The sequence below is a fragment of the Sinocyclocheilus rhinocerous genome, unplaced genomic scaffold (assembly GCF_001515625.1).
Source record: "Sinocyclocheilus rhinocerous isolate Xijiao unplaced genomic scaffold, SAMN03320098_v1.1 scaffold257, whole genome shotgun sequence".
Taxonomy (NCBI): domain Eukaryota; kingdom Metazoa; phylum Chordata; class Actinopteri; order Cypriniformes; family Cyprinidae; genus Sinocyclocheilus; species Sinocyclocheilus rhinocerous.
The window spans coordinates 11878-25137 of record NW_015634026.1 but is presented as its reverse complement, the minus strand read 5'-3'; the positions used below and the strand labels follow the sequence as shown (position 1 = coordinate 25137).

Here is a 13260-nt window from a genome sequence, read left to right as displayed (position 1 = left end):
CTACAATACTACAGCGAGAATAAAAGTTACGCTTTCTTTCTTTGCGTGAACATTTGGGTGGTGTTATGCAAATCTTCCCACATCGTGATGTAGACATGTGGGGGCGTGTTAGAACGAGCTGTTTTAGGTAGGTGTGGCTGACTCTTAACTTTTATAAAGAATATCTCTTTGGATTTGAGACTTTAGTCTTTGCAACTTTACAGATCTTCTTTATGCACCAAGAGCTTGTAACACTCCAAAGAGAAAGGAACAATTGAAATCGCATCATATGACCCCTTTAAGTCTATAACAAACGGTTCAGGACTTACGGTAAAAAATGTCAACATTTCTTGTTTTTTGCACTGTATCCTCTTGGGTCGATCAGAACGAGTCAATGCCATTGTGTACCCAAATTGAGCACTACGATTTCACAGATTTTCAAGTCTCTAGGCCTTATGGTTTGGTCTAAACGATAGAAATGTAATAATACTAAAGTCCTTACATTTACAATAGGGTTTCAGAGTTTCACGCTTGAACCCCTATATTTTAGAAAGTATTTTTACTGAAAAAATGCCTCACATCACCTTTACACTTCTGTCCTGTTCTTTGGGAGACAGCAGTGCTTGAACTAGAATCAGGATGGTTGAACAGACCTCGTTAGGCTCTTGGGTTGTCGGCTCTTGGGTTTGGTTTCGCTGAGGCAGCATTCTACATACATTTGATTAATGTGCCGAGCATCTGAACCTGTGTGGGTTCTGACAGCCCTCTGATTGATTGTTAACAGTGTGTCATATATATTCATTAGTGGAGTGAGTGTGTCATTATCATCATCATCATCATCATCATCACACAAAAGAAGCTACATGTTCCTCCTCTCTCAAATGTGTGTGTGTGTGTGTTTGGCTGCTCATGGGAGGCCCTCACCATATGTTCATCATTCATTTCTCCTTTAACTCTGTGTTCTTCATGCATGCACACCTCTCCACACACTCCTCATGTTGGAGGTGCAGTGTGTGTTTTAGAGTTTAGGAGCTTTCACATCAGGACTATGTAAGTATTACAGCAGTATTGCAGAGCGTTCATCATGTTCCCCTATCCATGGGCTGCTGGGATTCTAAGACTGGACAGGATAGAGGAAAAGAAGAGGGAAAGAAATATTAAATAAAATATTTATTGCAAATAATATTATGCTAGACAGGGAGAGCAAAGTTGGCACACCATAGATCCAAAAGTAGAAAAATATTTATTTATGTTCTCACCACAGCTGACGTTTCGAGCCTACAAGCTCTTCATCAGTATAATATTATTTTAAATAATTTTTATTATTAAATAATATTATGCCAACAGTAAATTAAATTATCCACCCATTCATTCTCCAAACTGCCTATCCTCTGTAGAGTCGCGGGGTAGATTAGATTAGATTAGATTAGATTGAACCCCCAAAATAAAGTCAAAACAAAAGGTTGCAAGTCTTACAGTAAAAGTACATATAAGTCTAAATATTGTTCAGTCGGTGTTATTTGTTATCTTAGTATCTGCGTTTTTTTATTAATATAAATATAAAATGGTTAGTTTTGAATAATTTTTATTTCAGTTCCATGTTAAACTACATAAAAAGGAAAAGTAGAAATGTTACCTTTGCAAATAAAAAGAAATAAAACGTTTTTTCCCCAGTTTATTTTATTTTATTAAGTTTGAAAATGTTTTTAATTGGCTTTAATTTTAGTTTCAATTTAAGTTTTAATTTTAGTTAACATTAATAACTCTAATTTCAGTACATCAAAAGTTATTACATATTGGGGAAATATAGTGTGTTTTAAGGTGAATAACCTTAAATGAATAACATATTTAGTTATGCTTCTTGACTCATTATATTATATTATGAATCACATAAATGATACTTTCAAATCAAAACAGCAAAATTTGACAAAAAAGAGTAGTTTTACTTACTTTGGCCATTTAACATTTATAGTGTAAAACAGTTGTCAAATATGAAATGTTTGGCTTCTTACATCACAATGGATTTCACAATTGGCTGAACAATAAATCCTGTTTTCTTTTATGTGATGCATCTCAAACATTTTGACATTGACGAGTGCTGTTCAACATTAAAAACTGTTACAACATACAGAAGGGTGCGTAATGAAGTGCAACAGAGCTGCATCAAGAATATCAAACACTGAGGTGGACAATTTGACCAAATCTGTTTATTGGAGGGGCCCAATTTAATGGACGTGCCCCCCTTATTTTATGGTGGTTACAGCCCTGATGTTTATTGAAACATACTGAAAATAGCATACTTTTATTATTGTAAATTCTCCATTCGATTAGCAAAGTCGCTCAATCCCACAGTTGCCTGAGCCACGGGCAGCATGGCATGTGTGTGTGTGTGAGTGTGTGTCCAGAGAGTCTGCTGAACTCTGTCATGTCTCATCTCCAGTAATCTTTGTAGAATTAAGTTCAGCTCAGTCCATTAGTGCAGCCTAATGGAAGCATCTGAGAGTTTAGAGTCACTTAATCAGGCATCTTCACATTATGTGATCAGAGAGACGTGATTTTGGGCGTTACTGACACTACCATCTTAAAGAAGAGAGCATGATCCTGGAAAAACAAGACAAATGAGGGGTGGGGGGGCGTTATTGAGTGGATCTGGAAATGTCACAACTTTATTCAGGGTTTCTGTGGGTGATGGCATTGAATGTTTCATGCACTGGCAAATCATCCCTACAATAAGATTCATTTACTTGAGATGCAAAATGAAGATATAAAGTATTGTTTTCTGCAAAACTGAACAAAATTAAGTCAGTTTATGCTTAAGGCATGCACAAATATCTGCCAGTGAGGTATGAAAGAACTATCCCTTTAAACTAAGTTGATTTTTCTGAGTCTGTTTTTTATTTTTTGATTAGTCTGATGTGTTCTTGCTTTAATCACATATTCACTTCATTTTGTTTTCTGATCAGTTTCTCAGAAAACAAGCCTAAATGTATCTTGATTTCAGAATCTTTAGACATTTTTACTGGAAAAAAGACAAAAATGCTAAAGAAAGCATAACTTTTTTGCAGGTACAGTAAAATATTTCCATAATGTAGTGGTTGGGAATAAGTATTCAATTGGCTTAAGCTATTATTTTGTAAAATGAATTAAAAGTAGGCCTAATGGACATTTCTTTTTTTTTTGGAAGTTGTATTTTTAAACTTTGAAGTGTTGCTAATACAACTTCATGTGTGCTCCCTGTACTTTTACATTTTGAAAACATGAATGAATTTTGTTCCCTTCAATTTAACTGATTTATTTAAAAATGTATCACCTGAATGTATTTTAGAATTTTTGTCTAGTGTAGATTTGAAACGTCTTTAACTTTTTGTTAATTGTATACCTTGTGTAATTCTGAGATCGCCATGAAAATAGCCTTGATGTTGGCATGGCATTAAAAAGTGAACAAATAAATAAATAATATGTTCCCTTCAATTAGATATACAGATTTCAATCAGTGAAGTTCCTAAGTGTTGAATGATTAATTGAAATAGTCTCAAATAGTCATTTGCACTGGTTGCGAAGTGCATTTTTGATTCACAAGAAGAACCGGTTCATATTGCGGTCGCGTCATACTTTATGTTATGGCATGCAGAGCACGAGAACAACTCGACGTGTTTTTTGTCATTATTTTGCTGTATACGCCGTTTTTTTCATTATTACACTCAATCCTGATTACATACTCTGTATAAAATGTGACTTGTTTTGCCGTGGGGTTGTAGCTTCAGCAGCAGATTCATCAACTAATAAAAAGCCATGTGGGAAATCAATATCAAGCTGATTAAAATAAACATTGCGATTAATTGGGGAAAGAATACATTTATATTTATTATAATTTTTTTTAGCTACATTAAAACTAAATTCTTGCTAGAAATACCCATTTTACTAAACATGATGGTATTGGTAAGAAGAGAAAGGAGTTAGAGAAAGAGAGAGCATGCGTTTGGGTGGGAGATTGGACACTCGGGATGTAGGAAAACCCATAACAGCTGCCAGCGGATTAAAACAGCTTTAAGACAGATTAACACTTTATTTCCTCTGTTGTGTATGTGAGAAAAAGAGAGAAAGAGACTCTTTCGGTTGGTTCTGCGAGCTTTTTGATTGACCCAGAATGAGAATCTATTACTGTGTTGATTTAGAGCATTTGTAATAGTTTTAATAAATATGTTTTCCTCTCTGCAGGGTATAAAGTGACTGCTGTGTCTATCGGTCAATGAAAGTCCTTGTTTTCCATGTCTTTCAAAAAGAAGTCGATTTTTAGTGATTTGGCCCCCATTCAATCTCATACTCCCCATTTCCCTCATCTTTCTTTCTGTCCTCCATTCTTTACCTCTCTCTCCTGTGCTTCTCTCAGCTTTGAGCGGCTTTAGTTGGTCTCTCTGGGACATAAAACCAGTAAATGATATGGCCCTGACCTTTAGAGGGCATGCTTTATTTCTTATAAGAAGAAAAATTGTGGATGGAGAGAAGAAGGTGAGAGCAGATCAGGTGCACATGTGGGTTGACCTTTCCCAGGTGTAATTCACAAAATTAATTACAGATGATTGTATATTTTCATTTTCTGTCTCTATTCTGTCTCTATTCTTCTATTCAGTGTCTGGTTAAAAATCAAACAATTTAGTATGTATATGGTCTTAAAGATCAAAAAATGCCTTTGACATCTCATATACACTCTTTTTTTAATTAAACAACATAATTCATTGTACAACGTAAGACTTATTGGCTGCTGTAAGCTGCCAGCTCATTTTTAAATGGTTGGTTATAAAATGCACTGATTTATGATTCAACTTCAGACTGCAATATGGGCTCGGCAATGTGTATCTGCCTCAATTATAGTCTTTCTTTACCGCACATGCATGTAATTTGAACATGAATTTTCTCCACAAGTGCCTACAGGGTCTTGAGGATTTTAAAAACTGCTGCATCTAAAGACAGATCGACTAAAGAACAATCCAGAAAGTTGCTGGTTGTAGTCCTAACATTGTTGTGTGATGCTTACAACAGCCTGTCTCCTTAAATAGACACTGAAGTAAACTTGGCTTGCATTCTTTACTTCTTTCATTTTTGATATGGAAAGAAAAGTCCAGGCAGCCTGATCAAGCACAGTGTAAAGGGTGACATTCATAGCAGTGTGAATTGATTGGCAGTATTCTGAGAACCATGCCTTTGTGAACATTACAGAGGATGCAATCTAGTGTTTAGAAATGCAGAAGTATTTCAAAACAGATTTGCTTTTTAATTAAATCGAAGATCACATCTCTCTCTCTTTCTCTTAGTGAATAAGCACAAGCCATGGATCGAGAGCTCATACCATGGCATCATCACAGAAAACACAGATGCGGTTCTGTTGGATCCTCCTTTAGTGGCTCTGGACAAAGACGCTCCAGTTCCGTATGCTGGTAAGAAAGCAAGAAATGAGCACTTTATAGGCTACTGGGTTTGTAGTACAGCGCTGCCCACACGTCTTTCCTGAGGCCGTCTCAGCTGATGAGTGTGTGTGTGTGTGTGTGTGTGTGAGTGCATGTCTGTGTACTCCATCTGTTCTTTCTGATTATTAGATGCTTTATGCTTTTCCAGATCCCCTGCTGGTTGCCAGATCACGCTGCCAATGTATCAGATACTCCAGCTGAACTGTATTTCTCTGATACACTTAAACTGAGTCACTGCTTAAGAACACACACATATGCACACACACATGGCCAGCATTGCATCTATCTATCTATCTATCTATCTATCTATCAATCCATCAATCCATCGCCTGTTGTTCTATCCATCCATCTATCCATTCCATTCCATTCATCCATCATCACCTGTTGCTCCATCCATCCTTCCATCACATGTTGTTCTATTCATCCATCATCACCTGTTGCTCCATCCATCCTTCCATCACATGTTGTTCTATTCATCCATCATCACCTGTTGCTCCATCCATCCTTCCATCACATGTTGTTCTATTCATCCATCATCACCTGTTGTTCTATCCATCCATCTATCCATTCCATTCCTATCTATCTATCCATCCATCCATCCATCCATCCATCCATCGCCTGTTGTTCTATCCATCCATCTATCCATTCCATTCCATTCATCCATCCATCACCTGTTGCTCCATCCATCCTTCCATCACATGTTGTTCTATCCATCCATCATCACCTGTTGTTCTATCCATCCATCCATCCATCACCTGTTGTTCTATCCATCCATCTATCCATTCCATTCATCCATCCATCCATCATCACCTGTTGCTCCATCCATCCATCACCTGTTGTTCTATCCAATCATCCATCCATCCATCCATCACCTGTTGTTCTATCCAATCATCCATCCATCCATCCATGCATCACCTGTTGCTCCATCCATCCATCACCCGTTGTTCTATCCATCCATCCATCTATCCATCCATCACATGATGTTCTATCCAACCTGTTGTTCTATCCATCCATCCATCCATCCATCCATCGCCTGTTGTTCTATCCATCCATCCATTGTAAAACCATCATTCAGTTTGTCTTGATAAACTTTGCTTCAAAGTTAAAAATACAGTCATATATGACTTTCTTTGAATTTTAATTCATTTCATTAGATTCTGAATGTCAATTCTGCATCCTGTTTTCTGCCTCACTTCAACTGAAAATGCGTCTCAGTTCAGTTCTGAATGGCGAACAACCCTGCAGTTCCAATCATCTTGGAATTATAAAGCGTCTCAAAGCAATTTAACAAGATACAGGTGGAATTAATTTTAAAATAACAATTAGCATAGTTCAAAAAGGAAGTCTTTGTTTTTACCCTCCCTCCCTCTTTTTACCCTATTCTCGTTTTTCCATCTCTGATGATTTAGTGCCACTGGCGGTTTTCATTTTCTCTCCATAAAATACTATCAGATTTAACAATCTCTTCTCTTTTTTATTCCTCCTAAATAAATGAGTTCTTTGGGGAGTGTTAGTGGAGTTTTGACTGGCAGAATTCTAGTCAGACAGCTGCTGCTGAAAGAGACCCAACCCTTCAGAAAGACACTGAGATCCCTGATATCTAAAACACACACACACACACACTTTCTGAATTTCTGTTTTTTCCCCTAAAATGTAATCAAAATGAAGCCATGACATGTATCTATGTACAAATATTCTATACTTTACATACCACTCTTGGTGTATTTCAATATTACAGAAAATAATAGCACAAAATATCACCCAACACTATTGCACTGTTCTTTCAATAAACTTCCACTTTGATCTACATTAATTTGCGTGTAAGTTTCTGCAGACATACAGCCCTAGAGCCCAAATGAAGCTGTGTGTGAGTGCTTTTGCATGGGAAAATGACCTTGCATTGGGGTTTCAGAACATTTCTAGACACCAAAATAATATTAATAAGAAAACACACATTTTACCATTGAAGTGTCATCTGTGCATCTCCACTGTTCGGAAGCACCATTATCACCACAGCAGAACTGATACTGAAGCTCAGATGTTGTTTTAGAAAATGCCACCTGTTCACATCTTCCCCAACATATTCTTTCATGTGATTTATTGCTACATGTGACCTTTACACAAACATCCCTGACTGTATTCTGACAAGAAAATTAATTAACTAGTGTACATAATAAATTCCCTTGAGAGGAACGGAAAAGGGAGAAAGAAAGAAAGTATAAAGGAGTTCTAGGTTATATCTCATAAAAATACAGAGCTAGAGTGTATTATTCTTCATATTAAACCACCAAAAACAAGCTAAATAATTATGTTGTTACAGGGACAAAAATATATATTAATATATTTATGTTACATATTTTACATTTTTACATAAAGATAAAAAATTAAGTAAAATAAATTACATTTTCTCAAATCACGCATCATTGGCACCTGTGGAAAAAATACATTTATTTATTTATTTATGCATTTAGCAGACACTTTTATCCAAAGCGACTTACAGTGCATTCAGGCTATACATTTTTTACCAGTATGCAAAATTACATACATTCAGTATACATTCATACAGTACATTCATACATGGTGACTCTTCATATATACTTGTAATATTTTGAAACAAATAATATTTTGTAATATATATCTAGAAATATTAAAATTTAATATTTGTAATTATTTATAAATAACTGTATAATATTTGTATTATAATAAATTACATTTTTTAATTCACCCATCACTGAAAATACTTTAATACAGGGTAACTTATTATGCATATATATTTATAATATTTATAAAGGAATCATACTTAATATAGTATATTTTAAAATATTATAATTTAATAGATATAGACAGACAGACAGATAGACAGATAGATAGATAGATAGATAGATAGATAGAACAAAACGATAGATAGATAGATAGATAGATAGATAGATAGGTTTATAGCACTTCAACTTCCCTGCTTCAGACCAAACCAAATCAAGAAAATATTCTCCATGCAACACACGTCTGATTGAATTAGGTTTTTGTTTGACACTCAAACTGTCTTCAATGTGTGTTACAGGTAATGTACCTATAAAATGTAATTAAATATAAAGTGTGATTCTCCAGCAACCACAGATGAAGTGTAATTAATTAAGAGGGTGTAATTTATGCTGAAGCGAGGTTGAGTTAGTTAAGAGGGTAATTGCTGGCAGGTTACAAAACAACATGCTGAATAATTGACGGGTGTAATGCTCCGGTGATTTGAGCAGAACTCTGTAACGGAGCAGCGTATAGAGAGCTGAGTGGATGAAAATAGCCAGAGGTTCTTAAAGTCAAAGGTTGCTGTGAATGCAGATCAAATGCAAGATTGATCATGTAGTTGCTAAGCAATGCTTTGATAGGTTTTCGTCATAAATGCTTTAAAGAACTTTACATTAAAATAAATGAGAGTGTAGACAGTATAAACCAAAGGTACAGCCAGTTATAGTTATAAAAGAGGATAAATCCAGTTATTCTGAAGGAAGTTTCAGAAGGAACACATAGATGGAAGTTATGTAGTCCTTCTGAAATGTGTCTTAACCACTTTAAGACTCCAGGATCTGAAAATAACATTTATTAAGTGCCAAATGAGAGTAAAAATGCTGTAGATGAAAGATAGACTATTTGTCAGTGGGTGCCCACAATGGAGACAATGTTTTTGTGACAGGTGCAATATGCAAAGAAAATGACAAAAAATTGTCATTGTCATAGGTTGAAAAAATATGTATTTTTTTATTTAAGTATATTATAAAATTAGATATGAAATATTATAGAATTATATATTATAATATATTTATATACGAAATATAATAATGTTTTTTTATAATAATTTTATTATGTTTATATAACATTATTTTTATATGAAAAAGTTATATATATTATTTTCTGTGACAGTTGTTTTGTCTGTCAGATGAAGAACTAGAATTGGAGGAAACCCTCACATGTTGTTTTGTTTCAAATGAAAAGCGACAAGAGACTGAAGGGGAATAAGTGATTGAATTGAAAGAAAGTTTGAGTGACAGAGGGAAGGAGGCACTTGAGTGATAAAAGACAGCATTCAGTAATGTGTGTGCGGTGAGGGGTCACTGCAAGTGCAGACGTATACGACTCCCTCAAGGCCTATAAGACACTCCGTCTCTAAGATGGACAGTAACAGAGAGTATAAATCACAGCTGCCTACGGCGGCCTGTAAACATTGATCAAACACATGGCGGGAAATGAGACACGCTATAGTACGGCCGTGTCCAAATAACATACAGAGGTTTCAGTGTCAGTGTGCAATGTCTGCGTAACCTCATATATTCATTTCGTCAGTTTTTGTAGACAGACACAGACGTGTCCTTTGCCAATAATGTTATTCTACAATCCTGTGAATGCAATTCAGTCAAAGGAAGTGGTTTAATTAAATTTATTCATTTTTTCCATTAAAAAATACTGATTGTAGTCTGTAACAACGTTCGTAGTTCGGGAAGAAGGAGGCGGGAACCGGCGGACATTTAAACAAACTTTAATAATAAAATAAACAAACACAAAATAGCGCGACAGCCCCTCGCGGACGACTGTCGCGCACAAACGAAACCAAAACACAAAATAAAATCCAGGCCTGGTCCTCTCTCGTCCAACACGGTCGTCACTCCTCCCTTTTATCCTTCCGGAGCTCCTCCGTGAGACTCGAGACCGGTGAGTGGGTGCAGGTGTCCCTCATTAGCAATCACTCCACCGGCCTCGCTCCGTTCCCACGGCTCTCGGCCCCGCCCCCACTCGTCACATAGTCCTTTAATGCTTGTTTGGCTATTTCAAAAGCTCATTTAAACTATACCATTAGATGTGATGTTTACGTTCCCTATCTGAAATCTCATTATAGGTTGCTTTAAATTTAATAAAGCTTTATTATCTTTGATAAGGCTCACGCAGAAACATGCATGTCATTTAAAAATATACCTACATTAAAACAACAAATAGACACAAAAAATCATCTAGTCTGCTAATAGCATTTAGAATTTTTTTTTTTTAACAGACTGTTTTTAACCATAAAAAAGCATTGCCTAACTGGGAAGCAAAGCAGTTGTTTCATGCGGACACAGCTTTGGAGATTATTTCAACTGCTATTGATTGTTTTAAAGGCGTATGCACCAAACTTATGCCTTGAAAATGAAACAAAGCTCCAAATGTAAATGGGTCACAGGTAGGGTTGTGACGGTGAGGAAATTTTCCCACCGGTTAATCGACGTGTGACAACACCGGTAATACCGGTGTCACCGCGGGGCCGGGGCGTTCCCTCTTTTCCTCACTTTCCTTTGCTTTTAAATAGCTTGTAAAAGCGATGTGCCCATTTTACTTTCACTTTCAAATAGCGGCAATTCGGAGTAAAGCAATTGTTAATTTTTAGTTTGTTTGAATTTTCCCTCTTTTCCTCGCTTTCCTTCGCTTTTAAATAGCTTAAAAGCGCCGTGCGCATTTTACTTTCACTTTTGAATTAGCGGCAGTTGGCATCAACGTTCAGTTTTTAATTGTAGTGTCTGTTCTTATACTGAACTAAATGATTTTTATTACTATAAAAAATCAAAACGACGGTGGGGGTCGGTGACGCGGTGGGCAAGTGACGTAACCGGTGTTGCGGCTTAACACCGGTATCACCGTCAGCACCGTCTATCGCGGCAAGCCTAGTCACAGGTCAGTATTGATTAAAAAAAGATAAATGCAGGTAATAAGAAGCAACTAAAGCTAATAATCATGCATAGCTAAGTAAATAGTAATTTGTTGTTGATGTCAAAGGTCGCGTGTCCCATCAAACTCAAAAACTCATCATTCACTTAGTAGAAGCCAGTTAAATTTAATTAAATTACAGATGGCAATATATAAAATGAAATGCTCAATAAAAAATGAAGAAAACATCAAAAGGTTAAAAAAACACAAATTAGTTGCATTTTTTGTTGCATTAGATGCAAAAAATACATTAATTGCATTTTTTGTGAATTACTGATTGCAGAAAGCATCACCAGATGTTTAGAAACCAAAACTGACAATTTTTCCAAGTATATATAAAATACAACATATTAAAAAATATACAACTTTAAAATTAGATTTTTATACTTATATATGACATTAAATTTGTATTGCATAAAAATACATAAAAATATAGTCTTTTCTGAAGTGAAAATGGTTGAGAGACACTGGTTTAAAGAATATCCTGATGGTAATGCATTGGGAGAAGTGAGAGAAGAAACAGATTGTCTGAGGAAGACTGGAGGAGAAGATATGGGCTGGAATTCTATTGTTCAAGGGGTTTCTCTCTCTCTCTGAGCTTTGTGTTCAGCTGACAGCTTATTGGAAATACTGGAGAGCATGTCAATCACAGACATACAGTGTGTGTGTGTGTGTGTGTGTGTGTGTGTGAGAATCCCTTTAGTGATCCAGCCTTCAATTCATGCACTCCATACTGATTTTTCATACCTTCATAACGAACGCTGTCACGTTCATCTCTACAGCCATATTTATGACTATAGAGCATAGCATTAATATATTATACATATCACAGATACTGAGCATCACAGGTCTGTTTATGTCCAAACTACACATCCTCTATACGTTTGTGCACAAACTATTATGTGTTACTGCACAGCTCTCAGGAAAACATAATTCATATCCCTCATATCACTCCACGGTCTCTTTAGTCACTCATAATAAAAAAAAAAAATCAACTTAAATTAATATTTCATGTCCATTTACTAATTCATTTCTAAAGATAATGTGCATTTTTCCATCAATATTGCAAAATATACCCCTCAGCATGATAAAGCTTGTGATATATAGTAAAAACGTCCATCACTTACATTTAGATTCATGCATTTATTAGACGCTTTTATCCAAAGTGACTTTCAAAAGAGGAAGCTATTTATTCCTGATGCACAAAATTGACATTTATAAAAACACATAAACCAACAATTAAAAAATAGTGCAAAAACAAAATGCAAGAACACATGCTGTGTGAACACCCCCTTGCTATATCAGTGTCAGTGAATTTTGATAAAAGCAAAGCTGAAAAAACAAACAAAAAACCCACACATACTTCTGAATGCTTTCTTTTTTTAATGCATGAATGCACTATTATTCAGTTTTAGTCTTATGCATTTGCGCATGCACAAAGATAGCCAATGAAAGATTGTGAAATATTATTCAAGAAAGGGATGGCTGCTTTTTGCTCCATCTCTCTGGCTCTTTCTCTCTCTGTTTTTTTGTATATATGAGTTTATTCTGAAGATCAAAGAGAGGAGAGATGGAGAATACTCTTATCTGTGCCGGACAGCAGTACTGTTTTACACAACACACACACACACACACACACACACACACACACAATCATTTTAATAACTAGATTTCACCAATAGTGAGGATGTTCGCTCATGCAAAACTCATCAGTATTGTGGGCGGCTGCTAGCATCTTGCTGCCCATTTACTATGGTGTTCCATGGTTGCTAAGCTGCTGTAGGTGGTTGCTAGGTGGTTTCTTACTAGCCAAGATGACCTCCATATGAGGTTTGGTGATGATGTCAGCTTGACTAACATTATAAGTCAACTTCAAATAGATATTTTACATTACATTTAGTTATTTAACAGACGCTTTTATCCAAAGCGACTTACAAATGAGGACAACAGAAGCAATCAAATCCAACAAAAGAGAATCAATATGTCAGTGCTGTACAAGCCTCGGTTAGCCTAGTGCAGTACACGTAGCAAGTTTTTTTTTAAAGAATAAATTAGAATAGAAAAAGAATAGGGAACGCTATAGTGTTAGATG

The 13260-nt window shown here is 35.8% G+C and overlaps 1 protein-coding gene across 1 annotated transcript in view; it reads left to right on the top strand.

The window, feature by feature from the left end:
- The window catches only part of LOC107745208 (calsyntenin-2-like), a gene marked incomplete at its 3' end in the record, with an annotated part of 28086 nt that overhangs the window by 3380 nt on the left and 11446 nt on the right, over window positions 1–13260 (top strand). Inside the window, exon 2 of the mRNA XM_016559065.1 lies at window positions 5292–5414. Coding sequence (XP_016414551.1) covers window positions 5292–5414 — 123 coding nt within the window. The remainder of the gene's footprint in view (window positions 1–5291; window positions 5415–13260) is intronic.